This window comes from Eucyclogobius newberryi, unplaced genomic scaffold (assembly GCF_026437365.1).
Source record: "Eucyclogobius newberryi isolate DKJ021-1_F unplaced genomic scaffold, fEucNew1.0.hap1 SCAF_21, whole genome shotgun sequence".
NCBI classification, from domain to species: Eukaryota; Metazoa; Chordata; class Actinopteri; order Gobiiformes; family Gobiidae; genus Eucyclogobius; species Eucyclogobius newberryi.
In genome coordinates this window covers 11,799,344-11,826,483 of record NW_027315846.1, presented here as the reverse complement: position 1 = coordinate 11,826,483, position 27,140 = coordinate 11,799,344, and the positions used below count along the sequence as shown (strand labels likewise).

The window sequence follows — 27,140 nt, the reverse complement described above, 5'->3', positions numbered from 1 at the left end:
ATAAATATATTTGGTACAAATGGTGTTGGTAAAGCTCCTGTGTGGAGTTGAGTTCATTATTGTTTCCACTGTGCTTGAGCGGATCTCTCATCCATCCATCCATCCATTTTCTACCTCATTTGAAGTGTAATTTTGAACTCAGTCATTACTCACTTTAGCACAGACCTGCTGTGCTGATCACAACAGGAAACAGGAGGAAAGAAGATATTGATGTGTGAGCGAGAGTGTTTCACACATAGGCGTTAATAACAGGTGTGGTGTGGCTAGAACTATACTGGATAAGATTACTTACAAGTAACTCTTTCAGTTGAGAGCAAGTGTCATCATTTTATTTGTTTTATTTTTTACATTTAATTGACTTTTTTTTCAAACTGTTTTGCAGAAGTGGAAGCCAAAAGGCCCTGCCCTCCAGCACATGGTGAGTGGTCTGTGCTTGGACAGCCAGAGCCCCACAAGCCCCCCTATCATCACGCAGTGTCGCCCCCAAGTGGCCAGTCAGATATGGGAGCCCCAAGTCATCACCTGATCCACACATGGGACGTCCTGAGTTAGTCTGAGAGGAGGGTGCCGGGAAGGACTCAAAACTGGACTCAAAAGAGTGCTTCTTGAACTTGGATTATTAAGGATTATTGGCTGAAAGCTGTACTCCTGTGATGTCAACTTCCTGCTCATCCTGCTGACAAGACAAACTAGTTGCTCAAAACATTTCAAGGCCTTGAGAAACAGGGGTCTAAGTGTACAGTGCTCGATCCTCTGAGGGTGCTGCTGTCATTACCAGAGCTTTCACTGAACTGGTGCACATTTCACTTTTATTTTGTGTGTCCGCCCTGGTCATCGGTTTTGGTAAGGAGTGTTTGGGTTATATGACGTTGAGCTGTATCATGGACAATGGATGGATGGTCATGTATGTCCATGGTTAGAAATTCACAATTCCAAAAAAAAATGATGTATCTTTTGAATGGTCAAAAGTATTCAAAATGGCGGCTACAGAGAAGAAACAGAACCCCATGAATAGAAGTTGTCAAAGCAGTTTTAAGCAGTTTTCAGAAGCAGAATGATAAGCCAACACGCTGATATGCCCTACTTTTTGGACCGTTTTGCAGTTCACACTCAAAATTGTGCCTAAAAGCTGGAAGAACTCAAAATCAAGAACAATCGCAAATTTACTCTAGCAGTTAAACAAATAAAAACGCCTTTTGCAGACCTATTCATAATATATTTTGATGACATGATAAGATTTTTACACTTGTCAAGTTGCCAAAATACTAGTTCCAGTTATTGATTGCAGTTTATACGTACATAAATGGCTATTGGCTACATCATACGCTCACTGATTCTGCTGCTACTGTTAAGAGCATTTTAAACACATACGCCTTCAGTCATGGCAGCCCTTTTTCAACAAACCAAATCTTTATCAATGAGTGAGTGAAGACTGCCTCACAACTAGCAAGTGTACTTCTCTGTAGCACATATGTTGGGGTGCACTTGTGTGTGTGTGATGGATGTGCAGACCAGGGCACTGTTTATGTATAGCCTAAACTGAGCTTTTTGCATTGCTGGATATAGCATTCCTGAAGGCACCATGCAAGCACTGTCAGGAACATTATTTATTGTTTTGCATGGTCAGACCCAAAGAATGTTTTGTTTTCTTTTTCATTCTTTCTCTCTATTAAAGATTTATGTACATATTTGAAGCAGATATGGCCTGGATTTTGTGTAAAGTATATATATGTTGTTTGAAAAATAAAATGTGGTAATAAAGACAACTTGTTAATATGCCAATTAATATTATTATTCTTTTAACACACACAATGTTAACCGGTTCACCACATTTTCTTAGTTTGACTACCAAACTATGTTTTTCACTTCGAATGTCTACTGTGCTACTGTACTTTTTGTAATAGTGGAGTTTTTGGCATGGCGCATCATTCAAGTTCATGGTCAGTTTTAGACACTTGAAATGAATAGACCAGTGGTATGGTCTATTGTTGCTAGGAGACAGTTCAATCTTTTTGCGACATTCGTAATTGTTTATCATGTTTATACGAGCGATCGCGGTGACGTCTCGTTAGGTGTAAGTAAAAATGTTTAAACCGTGCATATGACAGGCTATTTTTGTTTATATTATTTTTTATTAATCAGTTAATAATCAATTCGGTACAATCGGTACAAGGTAATCTGTTACAATTTCAGGGGTCAAAATAAGACAATGACATATTTGACTGTTTATAAAAATAGTTACTCAAATCAGCCCAAATGTTTTAACATCTCAATTGCAAAATAAGTGATCCAAAGTTTCATCAGTCATTTGACAGAATTAACAATTTGTGTAATTATTTCTTTAATTTTATACAGTATTGAATACAGTATTTGTATGGTAGGAGCCAGGTTTTCCTCCAGTTTATATCCGTCAGGCTAGTACAATATTGGCTCCAAAACCAAACAAAAAAGGCAGTTTTGACTATTTAATTACGAAGGCAAAAAGTGAACAGACGCTCAATATAAAAACTGCAGGTTTGACACAAAGAAAAGACAATCTGGCAAATGAGGAAAGGATGGCAAACTAAATAGGTGTGAAACAGGTGTAGTCTGGTGACGGAGATCAAGGAGCTTATACATAGGCCGACTTGCTTATATTTTTGTTTTAAATTAGTTTTATTATTCGTATTCTAATTGCAATTAGTTGAACACTGTTTGAGTCTAATCTTGAGAACACTACTCTTCAGTACTTGTGACAGTAGCACTAGCAGAAGCAACGTTGCCATTCATGCACCATCAGCCCCTCTGACTACCACAGCCACAATTGGCTTCAATTGGTGAGATCCAGACAGAATGGCGTCACTCTGTCCACTGATATGTACAGTATACAGCTACAACATATGGCGACGTCCTCAAAATGGCAACGACAACCAATAAGTCACATGACTGAAACCCATAAATAAAATACTAGTAACAATCTTGAAAAGTTTTAGAATGATCTATCCGCTGTTCTCAGACTTAAGTACCACCAGAGGTATAAAACCATATGATAAAATAAAGAAATAACAAAAAATTAGTCTGTAGTTTATATTAGAACATTCTTAAGAGTGTTAAGTATCATGCTAAATAGAAGTTTTGGAGCTTTTTTTTCCTTTTTGTCATGTTCTTGCAAAGCATAAAGAGTTGTATTTTGTGTCTCTCACACAAGTTCAAGCAATGATGCAACATAAATGTTTCACCTTCTGCAATTATCATGTAATTCAGTAACTGATTTTCTGTCCTTCCATGTTCTTCATAAGAGTCATACTGATAACTAAGATTAATCTCAACCTGAAAGCTAAAAGCAATTAAGTGTGTAAGATCATAAAGTAGCTCAAAAAGCCTGAACAATCCAAAATATACGACGATAAGTTTCTCAGGATTGGTCAGTCTGGTGATGCAAAACATTATAGAGTAGTATAGAGTTGAACCCTTGACCTCTTCCTCATACTGGAACCTCCTCCTGTTCGGTGTAGTTCTTGACCAGCTCTTGAGCACGGCCTTTGGGGAGTCGGTCCAGAGCATAATTATAAATCACACGCACGCGCTCCAACTCTTTCTGCGTCTCTTCGAAGCAAGCAAAGGCCACATACGGGTTCTCATCCAGGTACTGCTCGGCGGTGCGCTCATAAAGCCGCCAGCGGTGATGCTCCTCAAATCGGGCAACTTCACCCAGTTCTTCCCCTCCGGATGCGCCTTAATGAATCGCTCGTAGATGCTGCGCGCCTTGTCCACCTCGTTGTAACTTAGCTCAAAGTTAATGTACGAGCACCAGGCCTGTTCCTCAGGCTCCCACTGCATCCAGCGCTCGAACACCTGTCTGCAGCCGGCACTGTTCCCCAGCATCTCCTCCAAGTGCGTGTACTTGTACCAGAACTGGTTGACTCGGGGCAGGATGGTGATGGCTCGGTCCCAGATGTTCCGGGCGTGGTTCACATGTCGAGTCTTCATCTCCATCCCCACGTACTTGAGCCAAAGCTCCACGTTCTGGTTTTCCACGTCCAGGGCGCGCTCGTAGATCTGGACCTCCTGCAGTCTCTTCTCCCATTTGGCGTATTTGATCCAGTTCGTGATCACGGTGCGGTTCTTACGGATGTTGCTCTCAAAAGCCTTCCTCTTCTTGAGCTTGTAGTCGTTCAACTCGGTGATCTTCTGTTCCAGAGGCGGAGGCAGCAGCTCAAGCTTTCCCTCTTCAGCTTCTCTCTGGAGCTGCTCCGCCGTGATCTGAACCTCGGCCGGAGCCTTGTTCTTTTCCTCTGTATCTACCTCTGTATCTACCTGCGTTGCAACAATGAAATTTCCCCATGTGTGGACAATAAAGGATTATCTTGTTCTTCACCTTCATCACTTTCGTCATTGCTTTGATTGAATTGGCTTTGTGACATCAAAGTCATGGCAACAGTACAGAATATGGGAAGCATCATATTAGCACCCTTAGCGGGGTATTGCTTGGAGGCTTTAGCCCCGGGTGTTTTAAGGGGTTTATTGAGTGTCTGCTTATGTCATAAAGCAGATACTATATGTTCTTGTATTTTAGGATTGTAAGCCTGAGGACTAAGATAAGATAAGATAAGATATTCCTTTATTGTCCCACATGGGGAAATTTCATTGGTGCAACGCAGGTAGATCCAGAGGTGACTGACGACAATGACAAAGTCTGAGGAATACAGTCTGGCGGTAATGCAACACTTGGATGCCAACCGCCATAAAACAACAACAACAACAACAACAACAAGATGTTTGACACGTTTCAACGCTAACGCTAATGCTAATGCTTATGTCAAATAGCAGACACTATATTATGTTCTTGTATTCTAGGATTGTAGGATATTTGCCTCGTTTCCACTCATTGACGCTTTCACAGATTTCAACAATTTATACCTCTTTACGATCGCTTTCACCGTCTTAGGGGGGCTATTGCTTTTGACATTTTTACATACCGTACTTTTTTTCAGTATTTGCAAAAGTAAATTGTTAAAGGCGCAATGGACGATTTTTTGGCGATTTGAGAATGCAGACGGAAGTGCACATGCGCACTCCCCCGTGCGGACTGATACAACACACACGTGCGTTTGTTTATTAGCGGCAAAGATCGCATCACATCTCTCGTCTCCCGTAGATTTCCGTCTACTTCTGAGTCCGCTCGAACTGTCTTTCTCCGTCTTCATTTTGCACTGAGGGAACTATATTATGATAGATCAATGCGCTTAGACACGCAGAAACGTGGGACGAGCCGCACGCGGCTGCAGGTGAGCGGTAGGTGCGTTTTATGATTGATACGTGGCAGGACTAATCGGCGGTCCACACCACGAGGAAATAAGACTCAGATTTGGGCCAAAAAATCGTCCATCCAACCTTTAATGCTAACGCTAATGCTAATGCTAAGCTTTGAACTGCTAAGCATTAGCATTAGCGTCTCTACAGGGAGGAGGGTGTGCAGCAGGGTCACCAAGGCTCTCTCTCCCTTTCTCCCTGCTCAGGTCTGCGTTCAGCACGATCTTGTAATTTGTCTGGACAAACAACTATTTGAGTCGCAAACTATGCAATCATCAACTGTGAATTACTGAGCGTCGTTGGTATGCCGCAAAACGCAGCAGAAAACATGGACGGACGGGAAGGGGGTCGTGCGGGAAGGCTGAAAATTTTCAATATTTGTTGAAAAAAAATTTCAACAAATAATGAAACATTTTCAACAACACATGTAGTACTCTGACACACATGTGTTACACACATGCAGTACTTTCACACAAATGCAGTACCTTTTCCACAAATTTTGCACATTACACTTCTTTACACAACTAAACTACATGTGGTTGTTGTTGTTGTTGTTGTTGTTGTTGTTGTTGTTGTTGTTGTTGTTGTTGTTTTATGGCGGCTGGTATCCAAGCGTTACATTGCCGCCAGACTTTATTCTTCAGACTTTATTCTTGAGACGTTGTTGTCGTTGTATTCTTTAGAAGTTCTTCTTCCATTACTTTGGTGTTTCAAAGCCCATGAGTTCGAAGCAAATCTGTCCTAATCCTAACTACATGTCTTCACCTGGCTCGGAGAGACGGGAGATGGCGGAGGAGAGTGGATCGGTGGTCGAAGACGTTCTGGACGGCGTGGAGGAGCAGCCTTTTCTGGCTGCACATGCCCGGGAACGTAAAAAGTCCCTTAGCTCGTCCGAGGGTTCTGGGAATGAGCAGCAGGATGAGGCTGAAGCTATTGATATCCGGGGTGAGAGCAGAGACTGTAAGGTGATCATAAAGCTTGCACAGGATAGTGCATCCTTTAAGGAGTGGACTTCAGTGGCATTGTCAAAGAGCCTAACTGTAGCTGTGGGAGTGATCAAGAGTGCGAGTGTCCTTAGAGATGGCTCGCTGCTGGTCGTGTGCAAGGACGCGGCTCAGCAACGGAAGGCGATTGGAACTAAACGTCTGGGTGGAAAGGACATTCTTGTGTCTGATGCTGAAAGAAACACGGTCAGAGGAGTTATCGTAGGTGTCCCTACGGCGACGTCTGTGGATAAAGTTAAGGAGAATTTGACTGGAGCTACGGTGGTGGACGCTAGGCGGTTGAAGGTGACCCGGTCTGGGGTAAGATGTGACAGCTTGTCGGTAATGGTGACACTTGAAGGGAGGTGCCTGCCTAGTAAGGTGTTCATTGGGTTCATGTGCCATGACGTTAGGCCATATGTTCCCATTGGGTTCATGTGCCATGACGTTAGGCCATATGTTCCACCGCCCTGCGTTGCTTTAAGTGCCAGCGCTTTGGGCATATTGCAGCGGTCTGTAGAGGGAGGCAAAGATGTGGTAAATGTGCAGGAGATCACGAGTATGGGAAGTGTGACGTGGGAGCAAAACTGAAGTGCTGTAACTGTGGGGAAGAACATAGCTCTGCCTACGGGGGATGCAGGTTTAGCAAAAGAGCTGCTGAGGTGCATAAAATAAAGGTCTCTCAAGGTATATCCTATGCAGATGCAGTCAAGAAAGTTTCAAGTAACGAGTTTAGAGTAAATACAGAGAGAGGAGCCAGCGCTGCTCCCAGCCAGGGGGAAATGAGAAAGGCCAGCGTGGCTCCCAAGAAGTGTGAAGGTTTCAAGAGTGGAGGTCCCAAGTGTGCAGGTTCCAGAATTAATGAGAATACCCTGGTTGTGGATAGAGAGGATTTTGTACTCTTTATGGTGGATGTTGTAAACTGTGCTGCTCAGACTCAAAGCAGAACTGAAAGGATCAGGATCATTGCTAAAGCTGCAGGGAGATTCCTTGGAACAAAGGAGCTTGATTGGGCAGATATAGAAAACAGGCTAAAGGCGCTAAATGGGAGTCGGAGTGATGGGGGTCTGCTTTTGGGGAGTCAGAGTGATCAGAGTGACGAGATGGGGGTGGGGGTGGTCTCCTGTCCTCGTCCAGTCTCGTAGACGCACGGCTACCAAGCAGCGACATCAGTGGAAATATTAAAGCCTATAGAATGAAGCCTAAAGAATAAAGCTGTACGGTGGGAGCACCGAACGTCAAAGAAGGAGAGGAAGATGAAGAAGAGTCTCCCTGGAATAAAGCCGGTTGTTGTTGTTGTTGTTGTTGTTGTTTTATGGCGGTTGGCATCCAATTGTTGCATTACCGCCAGACTTTATTCCTCAGACTTTTCGTAGTCCTCAGACTGTCGTAGTCCGTAAAAGTACTCCTTCCATTGCTTTGGTGTTACAAAGCCCATGAGGTCATGATATGTCTTTGTGACTAGAATAGTTGTTGTTGTTTGAAGGTGACCCGGTCTGGGAGAGACGGGAGATGGCGGAGGAGAGTGGATCGGTGGTCGAAGACGTTCTGGACGGCGTGGAGGAGCAGCCTTTTCTGGCTGCACGTGCCCGGAAACGTAAAAAGTCCCTTAGCTCGTCCGAGGGTTCTGGGAATGAGCAGCAGGATGAGGCTGAAGCTATTGATATCCGGGGTGAGAGCAGAGACTGTAAGGTGATCATAAAGCTTGCACAGGATAGTGCATCCTTTAAGGAGTGGAATTCAGTGGCATTGTCAAAGAGCCTAACTGTAGCTGTGGGAGTGATCAAGAGTGCGAGTGTCCTTAGAGATGGCTCGCTGCTGGTCGTGTGCAAGGACGCGGCTCAGCAACGGAAGGCGATTGGAACTAAATGTCTGGGTGGAAAGGACATTCTTGTGTCTGATGCTGAAAGAAACATGGTCAGAGGAGTTATTGTAGGCGTCCCTACGGCGACGTCTGTGGATGAAGTTAAGGAGAATTTGACTGGAGCTAAGGTGCTGGACGCTAGGCGGTTGAAGGTGACCCGGTCTGGGGTAAGATGTGACAGCTTGTCGGTAATGGTAACACTTGAAGGGAGGTGCCTGCCTAGTAAGGTGTTCATTGGGTTCATGTGCCATGACGTTAGGCCATATGTTCCACCGCCCCTGCGTTGCTTTAAGTGCCAGCGCTTTGGGCATATTGCAGCAGTCTGTAGAGGGAGGCAAAGATGTGGTAAATGTGCAGGAGATCACGAGTATGGGAAGTGTGACGTGGGAGCAAAACTGAAGTGCTGTAACTGTGGGGAAGAACATAGCTCTGCCTACGGGGGATGCAGGTTTAGCAAAAGAGCTGCTGAGGTGCATAAAATAAAGGTCTCTCAAGGTATATCCTATGCAGATGCAGTCAAGAAAGTTTCAAGTAATGAGTTTAGAGTAAATACAGAGAGAGGAGCCAGCGCTGCTCCCAGCCAGGGCGAAATGAGAAAGGCCAGCGTGGCTCCCAAGAAGTGTGAAGGTTTCAAGAGTGGAGGTCCCAAGTGTGCAGGTTCCAGAATTAATGAGAATACCCTGGTTGTGGATAGAGAGGATTTTGTACTTTTTATGGTGGATGTTGTAAACTGTGCTGCTCAGACTCAAAGCAGAACTGAAAGGATCAGGATCATTGCTAAAGCTGCAGGGAGATTTCTTGGAACAAAGGAGCTTGATTGGGCAGATATAGAAAACAGGCTAAAGGCGCTAAATGGGAGTCGGAGTGATGGGGGTCTGCTTTTGGGGAGATGGGGGTCTGCTTTTGACCTAACCTAATACTGATGTGCAATTCTGTCGTATGTGCAATTGCTGTTGGAATTCAGGTGCAATTCATGTGCAATTACTGTGAAATTCATGTGCAATCTATGTGCTGTCGTGACACATATTCATGTGCAATTACTGTCGGGATCACATGCAATGGTATTTATTTGTCTATGGGAGTTTTTATTTATTTATAGGAGATCTTCTACTGAAAGTGTTTTTCAGACTTCCTATAAGTGATCTGTTCTTCTGTATCTACCTCTGTATCTACCTGCGTTGCACCAATGAAATTAATAAAGGAATATCTTAGAGTGATCAGAGTGACGAGATGGGGGTGGGGGTGGTCTCCTGTCCTCGCCCAGTCTCGTAGACGCACGGCTACCAAGCAGCGACATCAGTGGAAATATTAAAGCCTATAGAATGAAGCCTAAAGAATAAAGCTGTACGGTGGAAGCACCGAACGTCAAAGAAGGAGAGGAAGATGAAGAAGGGTCTCCCTGGAATAAAGCCGGTTGTTGTTGTTGTTGTTGTTGTTGTTTTATGGCGGTTGGCATCCGAGTGTTGCATTACCGCCAGACTTTATTCCTCAGACGTTTCGTAGTCCTCAGACTCTGTCGTAGCCGGTTGGTCTCTGAAACAACAACAACTATTCTAGTCACAAAGACATATCATGACCTCATGGGCTTTGTAACACCAAAGCAATGGAAGGAGTACTTTTACGGACTACGACAGAGTCTGAGGACAAAGCACTGGAAGTCAAGGCACTGGAAGAAGAACTTTTAGGACTACGACAAAGTCTAAGGAATAAAGTCTGGCGGTAATGCAACACTAGGATGTCAACCGCCATAAAACAACAACAACAACAACAACAATAACCAACCGGCTTTATTCCAGGGAGACTCTTCTTCATCTTCCGCTCCTTCTTTGATGTTCGGTGCTTCCGCCGTACAGCTTTATTCTTTAGGCTTCATTCTATAGGCTTTAATATTTCCACTGATGTCGCTGCTTGGTAGCTGTGCGTCTACGAGACTGGACGAGGACAGGAGACCACCCCCATCCCCATCTCGTCACTCTGATCACTCTGACTCCCCAAAAGCAGACCCCCATCACTCCGACTCCCATTTAGCGCCTTTAGCCTGTTTTCTATATCTGCCCAATCAAGCTCCTTTGTTCCAAGGAATCTCCCTGCAGCTTTAGCAATGATCCTGATCCTTTCAGTTCTGCTTTGAGTCTGAGCAGCACAGTTTACAACATCCACCATAAAGAGTACAAAATCCTCTCTATCCACAACCAGGGTATTCTCATTAATTCTGGAACCTGCACACTTGGGACCTCCACTCTTGAAACCTTCACACTTCTTGGGAGCCACGCTGGCCTTTCTCATTTCGCCCTGGCTCCTCTCTCTGTATTTACTCTAAACTCGTTACTTGAAACTTTCTTGACTGCATCTGCATAGCGTATACCTTGAGAGACCTTTATTTTATGCACCTCAGCAGCTCTTTTGCTAAACCTGCATCCCCCGTAGGCAGAGCTATGTTCTTCCCCACAGTTACAGCACTTCAGTTTTGCTCCCACGTCACACTTCCCATACTCGTGATCTCCTGCACATTTACCACATCTTTGCCTCCCTCTACAGACCGCTGCAATATGCCCAAAGCGCTGGCACTTAAAGCAACGCAGGGGCGGTGGAACATATGGCCTAACGCCATGGCACATGAACCCAATGAACACCTTACTAGGCAGGCACCTCCCTTCAAGTGTCACCATTACCGACAAGCTGTCACATCTTACCCCAGACCGGGTCACCTTCAACCGCCTAGCGTCCACCACCGTAGCTCCAGTCAAATTCTCCTTAACTTCATCCACAGACGTCGCCGTAGGGACACCTACGATAACTCCTCTGACCGTGTTTCTTTCAGCATCAGACACAAGAATGTCCTTTCCACCCAGACGTTTAGTTCCAATCGCCTTCCGTTGCTGAGCCGCGTCCTTGCACACGACCAGCAGCGAGCCATCTCTAAGGACACTCGCACTCTTGATCACTCCCACAGCTACAGTTAGGCTCTTTGACAATGCCACTGAATTCCACTCCTTAAAGGATGCACTATCCTGTGCAAGCTTTATGATCACCTTACAGTCTCTGCTCTCACCCTGGATATCAATAGCTTCAGCCTCATCCTGCTGCTCATTCCCAGAATCCTCGGACGAGCTAAGGGACTTTTTACGTTTCCGGGCACGTGCAGCCAGAAAAGGCTGCTCCTCCACGCCGTCCAGAACGTCTTCGACCACCGATCCACTCTCCTCCGCCATCTCCCGTCTCTCCAGACCGGAGACTAGCTCTTCTTCTTCTTCTTCTTCTTCTTTGGTGTTTTATCGTAGTCCTGTCGCATTACCGCCAGACTTTTTCATGTGTCTCTGAAACAACAACAACTATTCTAGTCACAAAGACATATCATGACCTCATGGGCTTTGTAACACCAAAGCAATGGAAGGAGTACTTTTACGGACTACGACAGTCTGAGGACTACGAAAAGTCTGAGGAATAAAGTCTGGCGGTAATGCAACAATTGGATGCCAACCGCCATAAAACAACAACAACAACAACAACAACAACAACAACAACATATACAAAGTCTGAAGAATAAAGTCTGGCGGTAATGCAACACTTGGATGCCAACCGCCATAAAACAACAACAACAACAACAACAACAACAACAGCAACAACATACCTGAGAGCGTCCAAAGCGTCCTGTTTACATTGCTAGTTAAAAAGTTGGCTAAACATCAGATCTCACCCATTGAGATCTTAGGACATGTTTATTTTAGGTTTCAACATATTATTTCAACATAGAATTGTGGAAAAAAAGGATTTCAACAACACAGACATTATTTAAATTAGACAATCTCGTACCATTTTATGAATTTAGGGCACTTGTTAAAGATTACCTGCAAAGACAGTGTTGTTTTATTGGTGTTGGTGAGATATTATGATTATAACAAGCCCCAAAGTTAGATGATTGCAGCAACACAGTGAATAGTAGAGATGTTTCTCCAAACACTTAGATACACTAGACACTGAAGAACTGAATAGCTATAAAAAGCCTGATGGATGGATGCGCCTGTTGTTGTATCCTTGGTCACCACACACACATAATACAGAAGACTAAATGTGACACAAAGGCAAGAGAAAATATGGTGAGGCGAAACAGAAGGATGAAATAATTAGTTTTCTTACAATTAATATTTGTCAATCGGGTAAAGTCTGTGTTGATCGTTTATCTTTCTTCGACGTGCTTACTACAGTGTACTTCCTTCCCTTCTTCCTGCTCGACATTGTTAAGTCTTTGCACCACTTTCCCCCCTGAAGTTTCAACTCTTTATTTCTTTACAGAATAAGTTTGGTTGCAGTTCTTGAAGGAGGCTGGACTGAGACTGATCAGCATGTTAAAACTGCAGGAGGAGGTGGAAGAGGAAGGACCCAGCGGACTTCTGCATGTGTTGCATTATGTATGGGTCAGTCAAAGGTGTGACGACCTGGTCTCTTCATCATCAATACTGTAAATCACATTTAAACTCCTTCAGTCTGTAGCAGAGTGCACTGGACAGTGGTGGTGAGAAATAAGACATTTATCATGTGCAGTCACTAATAATACTTCTTGCCATATACTGTCTAATACTGCTGTCATTTGTGACACTGAACTTTGGGTCCCTAAAACTTCTCAGGGGGCCCCAGGAGGTCCTCGGATAGACCTCCAAAAGACACAGCCTGAATTACAATGATGGGATGACATGCTCATGGCTGTCCTCTTTATTTACCACAAAGAAATGATAATTTCCTTATGAGACAATAGTTGGTTAACTCGTAGAAAGATGTTTAGGAAGCCAGCATATTCAATGGTCTTAAAATCCTGCGACCTCCCCGATTTGGTGTCGAAAGCCAAAACATTAGCCAAAGAAAGGAAATACAGTGAGAACCAACCTGGAAAAGAAAAGTCTTTGTATCCACCCTTGAGGATGTAGAGGTCTGAGTGGTTTTAAAACAAGATCGCTCAAAATTGGGCATAAATTACTAACTTTTTGCTATACACGTGGGATTGCATGGAGGTCTTACTGGTGGGTTTTGTCAGAGTTTGGAGGGTCCTGAGGAGGTTTGGCAGTGGCAGGATGGGGCTCACAGTTTCTTGAGGCGGCTGTACATGTCCCGTTTGCTGCGCTCGCCGGCCCACGTGCGGCTCTTCATTTGGAACTTCCTCAGGTCCTCCTTGAAGTCCTCGTGGAGCATTGGATGGTACGACTGGGGCTCGCACTGTGCCTGAAATGGGACGGTCAAAACTTAGTAAAGAGATTCAAAAAGTTTAAATGAGCTTTAAATCTGTTATTTCTTATGCTAAATTGAGCCTGAGGTTTTAATCATCACAACTTGAAGTAACAACAAAAATTTAAATGCTTAATGAATGTGCTTAAATGATTAAAAGCAAAATAAAATAACCCTTGTAGCTCAGGAAAGTAAAAGAAATAAAATAATTTGACTAAATGCAATGTAAGTAATATATAAAATCTATAGTAAAACATCTAATTTTTAAGACCCTGCGACCTCCCCGATTTAGTGTTGAAAGCCAAAACATTAGCCACAGAAAGGAAATACTGTGAGAACCAACCTGGAAAACCGGGAAGAAGTCTTTGTATCCGCCCTTGAGGATGTAGAGCTCAGGGTAGTGGAGTTTGGGGTACTCGTTCATGGCCCTGTCGCGCTCACGGACGAAGCGACACATTCGGGGGCCGCGCTCCGACGAGAACTCGCAGTGAAAGACGATGACCACACGCTTGTCCTCGCCACTCGGGGCGAAGGGCCTCTTCAACAGGAAGTCCTCAACCTGGTCCTCCTGGTGCAGGTTCAGAGCGCCCTGGGAAATTAACAGAAGGGTTTAGACAAAATCTATATTACAGTCTGGTGCCATGTTGTTTTCCATCAATACTCATAGAACCCATGAAAAAATCCAAACAGCAAGCTTTCCATTGCACTTTACATGGATGGTGCTTTGTGTGAATTTAACATTATGCAAAAAAGAAAAAAAGACTTTTCAAAAACTAAATAAAAATGGCTTGATTTCATGAACGAGCTTTTACTTCTGCTTTGTCCTGCATAAGTGGCATCAAGTGCTCAAGAAATTACTCTTTCACATACCTCTTAGCCCCGCCCACTTCCCTAAACTAACTTGGGTCATACATGTAGGGTTCAAAATAGTGTCAAGTTTGTTTATTTTGTGCTTGACTTTATCTAAATCAAATGGGTGGTTTGACTCACCTTGATGTGTCCTCCCTCAAATTCGTACGAATAACGACAGTTGATAACGATGAGTTGTTCGACTAGATGGTTGAAGTGGCCATTGAGCGCTGCCACCATCTGGAAAACAAAAAGCCACATTAGATGTTGTTTTAATTTTTGCAGGGAGGGATGATTTTTTTTCCCTGTTATCCAAGGCCTTTATGAAAACATACCAGGTCTGGTGTAAAGTACTTGAGGTCTTGATGTTTCCCGCCGACTGTAGGAAGCACAAAAGGCTATGGAAAACAACAAGAACATTAGAATATGACAGATGCCATTTGATATCAGTCGATTCCACTTCTCCTCGTTTCTTTACCTTGGTGAAATCTCCGATGAGGTCTACAAAGCTTTCCTCATCGTCCAACAGCCTCTCGATGTCTGGCGGACAAAATGATTTGGATTGCTGCAATGGACAGATCTGAAAAGCAAATTAAATAAAAATGTTGTTTTGTTATGTAATAACAAAAGCTGGGACGGTTTAGTGTGGAAGAAAGCAATTGCAATAATTATCTTTAACCAAACTTCTACTGCAATGTCTCTCAGAACAATTAGAAGTAAATGGTTAAGTTGCTGGAACAATTGCCTTGTCTAGAGAACTCTGAACCATTTAAAAAAGTATTTTCTTATCCAGCCCAAACTACAGCCCACTACAGTCTTCCAATCAATGCTGGTTTGAATGCCATGGTTTGAATACATCGGACAGCCCGGTAAAAATTGCATATACAAGGTGTGTTGCTAGTCGAACCTCGGATTCAGGAGGAGCAGAGTGGTTTTCGTCCCGGTCGTGGAACACTGGACCAGTTCTATACCCTCCATCGGGTGCTCGAGGGTTCATGGGAGTTTGCCCAACCAGTCCACATGTGCTTTGTGGATCTGGAGAAGGCTTTCGACCGTGTCCCTCGGGGTGTCCTTTGGGGGGTGCTCCGGGAGTACGGGGTCCGGGGCCCTTTGCTCAGGGCAGTCCGGTCCCTGTGTGACCGGAGCAGGAGCTGTGTTCGCATTGCCGGTAGTAAGTCAGACCTGTTCCCAGTGCATGTTGGACTCCTCAGGGCTGCCCTTTGTCACCGGTTCTGTTCATAATTTTTATGGACAGAATTTCTAGGCGCAGTCAGGGGTCGGAGGGTGTCCGGTTTGGGGACCACAGGATTCCATCTCTGCTGTTTGCAGACGATGTTGTCCTGATGGCTCCATCAAACCCGGACCTGCAACATGCACTGGGACGGTTTGCAGCCGAGTGTGAAGCGGCTGGGATGAGAATCAGCACCTCCAAATCCGAGGCCATGGTTCTCGAACGTTAAAGGTGGCTCGTGAGATCGACAGGCGGATCGGTGCAGCGCCTGCAGTGATGCAGTCGCTGCATTGGACCGTTGTGGTGAAGAGGGAGCTGAGCCGAAAGGCAAAGCTCTCTATTTACCGGTCGGTCTACGTTTCTACCCTCACCTATGGTCATGAGCTTTGGGTAGTGACCGAAAGAACAAGATCGCGGATACAAGCGGTCGAAATGAGTTTCCTCCGCCGTGTGGCTGGGCGCTCCCTTAGAGATAAGATGAGGAGCGCGGCCACACGGGGGGAGCTCGGAGTAGAGCCGCTGCTCCTCCACGTCGAGAGGAGCCAGCTGAGGTGGCTCGGGCATCTGTTCCGGATGCCTCCTGGGCGCCTCCCTCGGGAGGTGTTTCAGGCATGTCCCACCGAGAAGAGGCCCCGGGGAAGACCCAGGACACGCTGGAGAGACTATGTCTCTCGGCTGGCCTGGGAACGCCTTGGGATCCCCCCGGAGGAGTTGGAGGAAGTGTCTGGGGAGGAGGAAGTCTGGGAGTCCCTGCTCAGACTGCTGCCCCCGCGACCCGGCCCCGGATAAAGCGGCAGAAAATGGATGGATGGATGGAAGGTGTGTTGCTATGGTAACCTCACCTGCCGCGGGGATTCGGGGTCCTGCTCCATAGAGGTGACCTGTGTTCCTGCCAGACTGCGCCTCCTCTTCACCCGCAGAGGCGTGTTCTCGTCGCCAGGGCAGTCGGGGCGCTTCATTGAGGGCCGGGACACTGGGCTGAGCATGGAGGGCGAGTGGAACAGGTTTCTGGGCCGACACTGGATTATAGGCTAAACAGGTGATTAAGTAGCATTATAAAAGTAGAAATTATTAAACTAAATTGGGTTTTAGCTCACAATAATATGTGATGTTATGCCAATCAAATAAAACTTACTGAATCCTCTGCTTTATTCTCCCCAATGAGCGGTGCAGTGAGAAGGCTAGCCATACCCATCAGCATCTCGGAGTCATTCTGTAGGAAGAGAACTCTGTGTTAGTCACTTTTAAACGCAATATGAAAAAGCTTAAGAAATCCGCTTCTGACCTCCATGTTCTCATCCATGATGTCCAGAAAGCCATCATCCTCATCGTCAGAGCAAGTGAGAGAGAAGCGTCTGAGGAACACGGGGCTGGAGTCAAAGTCATGCTGCTGGACGCCAGGTGGCCAGGTAAACTGGAAGCAAATGCATAGTTAGCCAAATGTATAGAAAATTCACTGCACCATTCCTTTTTTTCTTGTAACAATTTACCATGAGGGCTGGAGCGGCGTTTGGTCGCCGGGAAAGTGTGTCCTTGCCCTTTCCCTCGTTGAAGGAGCGCACGCGGCACCGGGACACAGGTCGAGTTGGTTTTTTGAACGCAAAGCCCTCCTGAAAACAATACAAAAAAAGGTCAAGAAAAGAATCACAATTTATATATTATGAAGTTTGGTTGCGTTCAGAAAAAAATAAACATTAAAGTGACCAAACAATGCATTGCTTTCACCATAGCAACAGATTAAAAGTTCTGTATTTAAAGAACTCAATAGTGATGATAAAATGGCTTTTCTCACAGGCCCATTTTCCTTGTTACTGTGTTGCGATGACATTGGGATCTGGGAGGGCTGTTGGCTAAATATGCCATAACGATGTGAATCTGGTTCTTTGCCCTTTGCACACGGACTGCAACTTAGCAGCTGAACCTGGAAAGAAACAGAAAATCACCACAATAAGCAAAATTTCAGAGATCGTTTTAGGCAAGGCAAGGCAAGTTTATTTGTAGAGCACATTTCATACACAAGGCAATTCAAAGTGCTTCACAGCAGGAAAAATGCATTCAAATCACAAAGAAATTACAGAAACAGAAATACAATAAAATTAACTAAATTAAAAATTATCAATCCAACTGATTTTCTAAACTAATAAAATCACAAACAAAAGAGAAGAGTGCAAAGAAAAAATCCTTTCAGTCATATGCGCAGCTAAACAAAACTGTTTTTAGCTTAGATTTGAACATTGTCAGAGTAGAAGCCTGTCTCACATCTTCAGGAAGACTGTTCCAGATATTAGCTGCATAAAACTGAAACGCAGATTCCCCATGTTTTGTCCTGACTCTGGGCACCAGCAAGAGGCCGGTCCCTGAGGTCCTCAGAGTCCGAGATGGTTCATATGGCACTAACATATCCAAGATGTACTTTGGTGCTAGGCCATGGAGAGACTTGTACACAAGCAGAGCTGCTTTAAAGTCTATTCTCTGAGCCACAGGGAGCCAGTGCAGAGACCTGAGAACAGGACTAATGTGATCATACTTCCTGGTTCTAGTCAGGACCCGAGCAGCAGCGTTCTGGATGTACTGCAGCTGTTTTACAGCTCGTTTGGAGAGGCCAGTGAGCAGGCCGTTACAGTAGTCTAATCTACTGGAGACAAACGCATGGATAAGTCTCTCTAAATCTGGTTTTGACACTATATTTTTTATTTTGGCAATGTTTTTTAGATGGTAAAAAGCTGCTGATGTTATTGATTTGACGTGGCTATTAAAGTTCAAGTCTGAGTCCATTATTACCCCCAGATTTCTAATTTGGTTTGTAGGTTTTAGAGCGAGACTCTGGAGGTGACCGCTAACACTTTCTCTTTGTTTCTGTGGGCCAAAAACGATTATTTCAGTCTTGTCTGAGTTCAGCTGGAGAAAGTTGTTTTGCATCCACACACTGATCTGTTGGATGCAGTGACAGAGTGAATCTACTGGTCCATAGTCACCTGCCGATAGTGAAACATAGATCTGAGTGTCGTCTGCATAATTGTGATAGGACACATTTTCACTGCGTATCAACTGACCTAACGGCAGCATGTAGAGGTTGAACAGAAGGGGACCCAGGACTGACCCTTGGGGCACTCCACAGGTCAGGGTCATGTGGTCTGAGACACAGCTACCAATTTCAACAAAGTACTTCCTGTCTTCCAGATAGGACCTTAACCAGTTTAGGGCAGTGCCAGTGATGCCCACCCAGTCCTCTAGTCTCTGTAAGAGGATCCCATGATCGACAGTGTCAAAAGCAGCACTCAGATCTAACAGAATTAAGACTGAGGCTTTGCCCGTGTCAGTGTTCAGGCGGATGTCATTTGTCACCTTGACAAGAGCAGTCTCAGTGCTGTGATGAGGTCTAAAACCTGACTGAAAAACATCAAATGAGTTGTTTATTAAGAGGAAATCTGTGAGCTGTTGGTAAACAACCTTTTCAAGGACTTTGCCCAAAAATGGCAGATTAGAGATGGGCCGGTAATGACTCAGTACTGCGGCATCAAGACTGCTCTTCTTTAGGAGAGGCTTTATGACCGCAGTTTTCAAAGACATTGGGAATGTTCCAGATTGAAGCGACATGTTAACTATGTGAGTGAATGGTGCTAACAAACTGTTCAGCACAGACTTTAGAAATCTGGTGGGTAACACATCAAGGCAGCATGTAGATGAACTCAGACTGGTGATGATCTCATGGACAGTTTTGTCAGTTACTGGTGCAAAGTGAGTTAGCTCTAAGTGTCTTGGTGGTTTTAGGGTAATTTTTTGCATTGTGGGATTTATAGCATTTTTAATGCCCTGAACTTTGTCATTAAAGAATAATGCAAACTCATTACACTTGGATGTGGAAATGAGTTCTAACGGCAGCTGAGCTGGAGGGTTTGTTAATCTGTTTACTGTGGCAAACAGGACACGCGAGTTGTTACTGCAGCTTCCAATTATTTCAGAAAAATATCTTTCCCTAGTTCTACATAAGATTAGGTTGTACATATTCAGCTTTTCTTTGTAAATCTCTTTTTGAACCTGGAGCTTTGACTTGCGCCATTTCCGTTCGGCCCTGCGGCACTCCCTTTTCTGTGCCCTGACCGAATCATCATTTCTCCACGGCGCCTTCTGCTTATTTTTAACCATTTTAGCCTTTATAGGGGCGATGGTGTCCAGAACATTCAAAACACTAGATGTAACAGAGTTCAACAAATCATTTACATTAGAACATGAGACATTTTCAAAGTGTATCATTTCCATAAACAGTGCACCTGTGCCATCACTTATGTGTCTCCTCTGAACAACTGCAGGACCAACCGGAGGTTGGGGAGAAACAGACAGGTCAAAGAAGACACAGAAATGATCAGACAGAGCAACATCGATCACATTAACATTTGAAATATTTACCCCCTTTGTAATTATGAGATCTAGAGTGTGTCCTTTGCTGTGGGTGGGGCCTCTCACATGCTGAGTAAGACTGAAGGTTTCAAGGACAGCATCAAGCTCTTTAGCGTTTCTGTCACAAACATTATCAACATGCACGTTGAAATCACCTGTAATGACCAAACCATCAAAGTCTGTGCATATGACTGAAAGAATCTCAGTAAAATCATCAATAAAACTTTGGCAGTGCTGGGGAGGCTTGTATAAAACAATGAAGAGAATGGATGGAGACCGTTTTAGCTCCATTTTAAAGGATACATACTCAAATGATGAAAACACCCCAAAAGACAACCTGCGGGTAATTATTTCATCTCTAAAGACAGCACAGACTCCACCCCCTTTTTTGTTTTCTCGTGTTTCAGATTCAAACTTAAAGTTGGGTGGAGCAGATTCTATCAGAACTACATTTCCTGTGTTTTTGTCAAGCCATGTTTCAGTTAAAAACATAAAATCAAGATTATAAGAAGAAATAAAATTATTAATTAAGAGAGATTTGTTACATAAGGATCTGACATTTAGTATAGCAAGTTTCAGACTAGTTTCAGTGGGACTGGGCTTTATCTTTTCACAGGGAATATGAATCACATTTCTCAGATTGGGCCTGACTCGCATTTTGTTTTTCCATCTGTGTGATGATGTGACTACAGAAATAGCACTAGGGGGGGCTCTTTTTACATAGGGCCCCGGGTTGGTTTGATTTTTAATGTGACAATAAGTCCCGGCAACGCTGAGACCCAGTGCATCCTAGCTATGGGAGATACCAGGTAAAAGGCGAGGTTGGATGGGTGGTGGGGCTTTTGTAGCCAAGGAAAGTTTGGGACCAGGTGAGAGGCGAGGGGGGATGGGTGGTGGGGCTTTTGTTGGTGTAGTCGGCATAGCCCTTGCTATATTGGGCGTGAGTGGAGCCATCTTAATGCCTGATTTGATCAGACTTTCAAAATGGCTGGGAAGGCCCATGGGTGAGAGTGGAGATGAGAAGGAGAATGATGAATCTTTAGTGGGAGTAGATGTTGCAGGGGGAACCCAGGGCTGGTGTGAAGGCAGGGGCGATGACAGGGATGTTGTTGGGCTTGTCACAGATGGGCCCAAGGCCTTTGAAGATTGTTCCTTTGCTGGAGGCGGTGGAGGTGAATGTGGAGCAGCTGGAGCTGAATCCTTTGCTGGTGGTGGTGGAGCAGCTGCTGATGAATCCTTTGGTGGAGGCTGAGGTTGTGGTGCTTTTGATGTTGAAACATTGGCTCGGTCTCTGGCTGAGCAGGAATTCTTCTCTCATTCCTCTCTTCTCAAACTATCTGCTCAGGACCCTGTCCAGGCCCAGTCCAATGCCTCAGAGCGTGGAGCAGGTTCTCTGTCAGCACCCTCACTCCACCTCTGCATAGGTGGGGGCCATTTCTCTTAAACAGGTCCTCTCGTTTCCAGAATAGATAGAAGTTCTCAATGTAGCGTAGTCCTCTCGGGGAGCACTCTTTGGACAGCCATGTGTTCAGCTGAAGAAGCCGGCTAAACTTGTTTATCCTCTTGTCGATGTTTGGAAGAGGTCCACTTATGAAAGTTTTGATTTCCATTTTATCAAGCACGTCGAATAACTTCAAGAAGTCTTTTTTCAAAACTTCAGTCTGTTCCCGCCGCATGTCCACTGCACCCACGTGCACAATCAGCTGTTTAGCTCCTCCATGCTTAGCCATAATATTTGGAAGGAGTGACGTTATCTCAGAAACAGTGGCGCTTGGAAAAGAATGTGTGTTTATCTTTTCATGCGTCATGTGACTTATTGCGCCGTCCCCAACTAAAACAATCTGCGTGACCTTGGCAGATCCTCCTCGCTGTATTTTGGCCACGTCATCTTTCCTTTTTTCATTTAATTCCATCTCTGAAAGTGGTAAAAATCTGTTGGTGAGCTGTATTTTAGGTGACTTCACGTTATCTTTGTATCGTTTAGGCTTTGCTCCAAGTTTGTTCCAAGAAACAGCCTGGTCTTTCTGGTTTTTAGACAGTTTTAGAAACGACACAGAGTCACTGCGGTTTAGGTTGAAAGTAGCAGTTTTTCTTGTAAAAAGTGTGCTCTTCTTACCGTCGGTTGACACAGGAATGGTATCGTGAAGAACTTTTTCAGATTCCAAAACAAATATCCGTGTTTTCAGCTCATTAATTTCTTGTTGATATTTCCGACAGCGTTCACAGTCTTTCTCACTTCTTCTCCCGGACATGTCGCTGGCGTCAGATATGTCGTTAAAACTGGAAAAATGTTCTTAAAATCCTTGGTTTACTTGAAAAAGTCTAAAGCAAAAATGTTTGGAAGACAAAAACTGATTAAAAAGCAAAATAAATAAGGAAAGCAGCGATAGCAAGCGGAGCGAGCAAAAAAGCGTGTGCACTCTTCGGAAGCAGGAAACATAGAAATACTGAAAACAATTAGGAGGAAACTTTTTTTCTTTAAAGGTTCAAATTAACATCCATCTTACAGGTAATGAATTGTTTCTCCGGATGGGCATCCTGCTGTAATTGCAAAATGGAGAAATTAATAAAAACAGAAGCATTCAAATGGCCCCTAGACACAAGAGAAAACCAACGTACTCATTGACTATCTTTCTTGATTGCTTGATGGCCCGTTCAAAGCTGTAACAGAAGGAACAATCTAGTCAATATTGAAGAGTGAGTGAATGATTAATGTTGCCAATTATCATGAAAGCTGGTTTGTAGAAATTTGCAGCATCGTTAAAATTCTCTGCTTTATTGCTATGGACATGGCCATACAATCATATGGTATGTGTTCTCCAATTTAGGTTCTGTGCCAAGAGCGGACAGTCTGCCAATCTTGTCCCAAGCACAAAAAGCGCTGGAGATCTCTTGAGGAAGTGAGAGGAACAGTTGGAGAAGTTTGTTTAGAAAGCACAGAGGTTAAAGGTGGTCTTGGCTACAAAGAAAACAAACAAACTCTGTAAAGCTGCTTTGAGGGGGGTAAATGGGGATAATGCTTTGTGGATACCATGGAGCTGCATCTAAAGAAATTACCTTCCGAGTCCAGCTAGGTTGTTCATGTCCAGAGCCAGGTTGGAGACAGGCGACAGGACGGTGGTGGGTCCGGGGGAGAAGAGCGTCCTGCACTGAGCGTCCGTGGCGCCGCAGTCAGGCAGCGACAGCGGGGAAAGGCCGGGGATCCCGTCGGGCCTACACAGCACTGCGTTGTGGACAGAAACAGGGCTATCGTACAGGTTAAACGACTGCATTTTGTGAGCCGAATAAGTTGAAATCTGTAGAGATATGAGCTTCAATGTTAATTTAAGCGTGAATTTTAGGTCAAAGAGAGCCAATTTTTAAAGTTAAGCTTTATTTCCTATAAGTTATTTGTTCTTTTCTTCTGTATCTACCTGCGTTGCGCCAATGAAATTTCCCCATGTGGGACAATAAAGGATTATCTTATCTTATCTTAACAAAGCACAGGTGATGTCATAAAATCCTATGTGATGTCACAAAGTACATTATCATGCAAATGCGGGAGTGCCCCCTACTGGACGCAGCGGAAAGGAACGGCACGTTCACAGACACCTTTTTAATTTCGTTCAATAAGGAGACATTTCTAGAGACTTCCAGGCGAAAAACACACCGTTATGTTGCCCAAAAAGAGCTTATGTCTGCCAAGTGTGAGAGCTCCAAAGTTGTAGAGGCCGATAGCGCAGACAGAGATTTCGCGTGTCGCACCACACTGCGCATGCGCATCAAAACAAAAAGCAGCATGGACGCGACAGCAACAGAGCAGCAAAGAGTCGCCCTATGACCAGTTACGTGAGTTCCGGGCGTGAGTTTTATGATAAGGTTGGTGAGAATGGGAACAATCTGCATTTCTGTTCAAACTTTGCCTCTGGGGAAGGCTGTCCCTTCAGTGTGAATGTAAATCCTGGGTAAGGATTCAAAATTGGATATGAAGATGAAATCTGACACATAGTTTCAGCATTAAACTAAAATAATTGCTGCCTGTGGTTGTATATGGGCTGTGGAAATAATTTAGAAACATTGTAGCATAACATTGAAAAAAATAACTGAACTAGTTCATTTTTTGGAGCTGTGAACTTAGTTAAACATTTGGAATTATGAACTGAACTAGTTCATTTTAAAGTTTGTGGACTATGAACTGAACTAGTTCATGTAGAAAGTGAACTTTCCCAACACTGTCTGCCATCATCGGACTCATCATGGTCGACGATGACGCGGAGGACAGAGGACCGGCGCAGAACTTTGTGGACTGGTGTCAGCAGAACCACCTCCTCATCAACGCGGGGAAGACCAAGGAGATGGTGGTGGACTTCTGCAGACGCCACTCCACTGCCCCCTCACCAGTGAACATCCAGGGAAGGGATATTGAGAGAGTGGACTCATACAAGTACCTGGGTGTTCATCTGAACCACAAACTGAACTGGACTCACAACACAGACGCACTGTACAGGAAGAGCCAGTCGGCTTTTGGAGTGACAGGGCCACTACTGAAGACCTTCTACAACTCTGTGGTGGCATCAGCCCTCCTGTACGGTGTGGCCTGCTGGAGCAGCAGCATCACAGAGAGGGAGAGGAAGAAGCTGGACAAAATCATCAAGAAGTCCAGCTCCGTCCTGGGCTGCGCTCTGGACTCGGTGCAGGAGGTGGGGAACAGAAGGGTCCTGGCTAAATTCACATTTATGCTTGACCATGAGTCTCACCCTCTGCAGGACACTCTGTCCGCTCTGGAGAGCAGCTTCAGTGAGAGACTGATCCACCCTCGCTGTGTGAGGAGAGATTTCGCAGGTCTTTCCTTCCTGCTGCTGTCAGACTTTATAACAAACACAGTTAGCCCTGAACACTTGCAATACTGACTTAACCATGTGCAATACCGTCATATTCATGTGCAATTACTGTCGTGATTCATGCAATAATGTCACATTCATGTGCATATAACTGATGTAAATAGAGTGTTTATTTTACCATTATTATTATTAGTATTATTATATCATTTATTATTATTAATTATTTTGTCGTACGCTAGCTGTTTTTTATTTTATTTTATCTTTATTTTCCCCCTCCATTCCTTATTAAGAAATGAGAGGTTCTGTCTATATGAGTTTTGTTTATAAGAGTTTCTGTTTATAAGAGTTCTTCTATTAAGAGTGCTTTTTAAACTTCCTATAAGTTATCTGTCCTTTTCCTCTGTATCTACCCGCGTTGCAACAACAAAATTTCCCCATGTGTGGTCAATAAAGGAATATCTTATCTTATCATAATGCATTGTTGTAATTTGATGCATTGTTAGGCATATTCATCGATTTTTCATTTTCCTGCTATTTGCAATATGTTGAGGACTTTTTCCCCAGACTACGTATAGATTTCCCCCCCACATGCAGAATATAAAATAGTTTGTTTTAAATCGGTAATAGCTATTGCAAATGTCTTATCATCCTGAAGACTTGCATATCTGTTTATCTGACATTTGACATATTTTGTATTTAATGTATTTAAGGATTTTTGTATTATTATTATTTTGATCTTTCTCGTAATAATGATGAACAATTGAAACCTTTGCCACAGTGATTAACACACAAAAATGTTTACTGGGGGAAACAAATTCTCAAATTGTTGCTTAAACCTAGGAATTGTAATGTGTGAGCAATGTAAATTTAACTAGTTTAAAATCTTGCAACATTATTATCTGTATTGTAGTCTTCTACATTTTACAGGTATACATTGGAGCTGTGTGCTGAAGGCCGTGTTAACACCCACACAAAATGACTAAGAAAAAAGTTATGACGGTTGCAATCCTCTAGTAGGCCTAGTTTCAATTGGAAGCGCCTCATCCTGAATATTTTTTCTCTTTAATCAACAACCAAAACTCCAATGTCTATTCTTTCATATGCAGTTTGACTACATTATAGTCCTCAGCTTACCATTTGAAAAGTTAAAATGTAGCAGTGAGGGGGTAAGCTGTAAATGATCATATAGCAACGCTGAATAGGCTGACGTTAGGTTACATTTATAGGCTACTTGTTAAGATGCTTTTGACTTTGTTTTTGTTATCTTTGTGTTATAGCTTATAGGTGTGTTTCTACTGTTTCAGCTTTACTTGTGAAATGTCCACAGCTGATTATAGACCACACTTTGCACATTTTGAGTTTTTGCATAAATTTGTGAGAGGTATATAAAATAAATTGAAAATAACAAGAGCGCAACTGGGCGGTATGCCCCGTGACATAGTTACCTTGTACCACCTTGTTTTTTTAACATGGTCATTTTATTACTGATAAAATTATTTATGTTATTTTTCCCTCAAGTGGTCAAGATGTTGAAGGTACAACATGGAAGAACAAAGAAATATCTGAAGCTCGAAGAGGTCAGCTTCTCGGATTTTATCAATGCAGGTAGGTGATATCTATGGGTTGTCTGTTATTAAAGGGGGAATAATCATTTAATGACGTGTTAAATGCTTCAGTACAGCAGAGGTTTCTCATACCAGACGTCAAAGTGCTAAAAGTCACAGATGAGCAGGGCATAGAGGTGGATGAGGATGTCTTTCCAGAACTTGCAACAGAATCAATGTATTTCTTCATCTCCAATGATGATGGTAAGAGGATTGAACATTTCTGGGCTTGTTTGTTTTTTGCAGAAAAGCTTTTACAGAATTGTGGTAATGTTCGCAAAAAAAACAAATAAAATCTCAGCAGCTTGCAGATTGATATCCTGAGCAATCAAAACATTTATTTTGACTCTCCTTTATCCTTCTCATTTCAGTCATCCAACTTGCAGAGTCATCCAAGAACACCCTCTACTGCATCCCAAATGAATGAGGCAGGCCCTTCAGTGTCAACTCACAACAAAGAAATGTGTGCCTCCATTATAGCCAAACCTTTGGGAAGTGGAGTACCAAATACTGTATTTATGAGTGACAAATATGAGGACTTCTGGGATGGAAGCTACTTCAAAAATCATCCTTTGTTTTCAAGTGGTACGTTTGCCCTCCAAATCCAGTTGTATTATGATGAATTTGAGTATGCAAATCCTCTTGGATCAAAAAAGGTATCCATACATTCGCTGCCTTTACTTCATCCCTCGAAATCTTCCCCCCAGGCTGAATTCGGCCTCAATGAACATTCATCTGATGTCACTGTTTCATGCACAAGATGTTAAGAAATATGGGATTGATGAAATACTGAAACCCTTAGTAAAGGACTTGAAAACATCAGAGACTTGTGGGGTTGCTGTTCCAGTTATGTTCATTGGCCTTAAAAATGCAATGGATGTG

The 27,140-nt window shown here is 43.8% G+C and overlaps 2 protein-coding genes and 1 long non-coding RNA gene across 3 annotated transcripts in view; 1 reads left to right on the top strand and 2 right to left on the bottom strand.

Annotated features, from left to right (window-relative positions):
• Window positions 1-1,766, top strand: part of galnt16 (UDP-N-acetyl-alpha-D-galactosamine:polypeptide N-acetylgalactosaminyltransferase 16) — a 30,582-nt gene extending 28,816 nt beyond the window's left edge. The window contains exon 15 of the mRNA XM_072457247.1: window positions 383-1,766. Coding sequence (XP_072313348.1) covers window positions 383-526 — 144 coding nt within the window. The 3' untranslated portion in view covers window positions 527-1,766. The remainder of the gene's footprint in view (window positions 1-382) is intronic.
• Window positions 1,767-13,095: 11,329 nt separating this feature from the next.
• On the bottom strand, window positions 13,096-17,164 carry LOC140371004 (M-phase inducer phosphatase 1-like). Its single transcript, XM_072458281.1, has 10 exons — window positions 17,156-17,164; window positions 16,927-17,046; window positions 16,722-16,850; window positions 16,572-16,649; window positions 16,279-16,467; window positions 14,684-14,785; window positions 14,541-14,603; window positions 14,347-14,445; window positions 13,700-13,945; window positions 13,096-13,353 (listed from the first exon to the last, which is right to left on the bottom strand). The coding sequence occupies exons 1-10, from the start codon at window positions 17,162-17,164 to the stop codon at window positions 13,213-13,215; spliced, it is 1,176 nt and encodes a 391-aa protein (XP_072314382.1). The 3' UTR covers window positions 13,096-13,212.
• Window positions 17,165-17,233: 69 nt separating this feature from the next.
• LOC140370851 (uncharacterized) lies at window positions 17,234-22,530 on the bottom strand. Its single transcript, XR_011928407.1, has 3 exons — window positions 22,454-22,530; window positions 22,342-22,375; window positions 17,234-17,357 (listed from the first exon to the last, which is right to left on the bottom strand). It is a non-coding gene; the product is annotated as an uncharacterized lncRNA (long non-coding RNA).
• Between the last annotated feature and the right edge of the window lie 4,610 nt (window positions 22,531-27,140).

What these genes read in the sequence shown, in the direction of transcription:
- LOC140371004 (XM_072458281.1), bottom strand. An exon ending in ACGCCGCTCCAGCCCTCATG is followed by an intron (nt 16,851 to 16,926) that starts GTAAATTGTTAC and finishes ATTTGCTTCCAG; the next exon opens with TTTACCTGGCCACCTGGCGT. An exon ending in AGAATAAAGCAGAGGATTCA is followed by an intron (nt 16,468 to 16,571) that starts GTAAGTTTTATT and finishes TCACCTGTTTAG; the next exon opens with CCTATAATCCAGTGTCGGCC.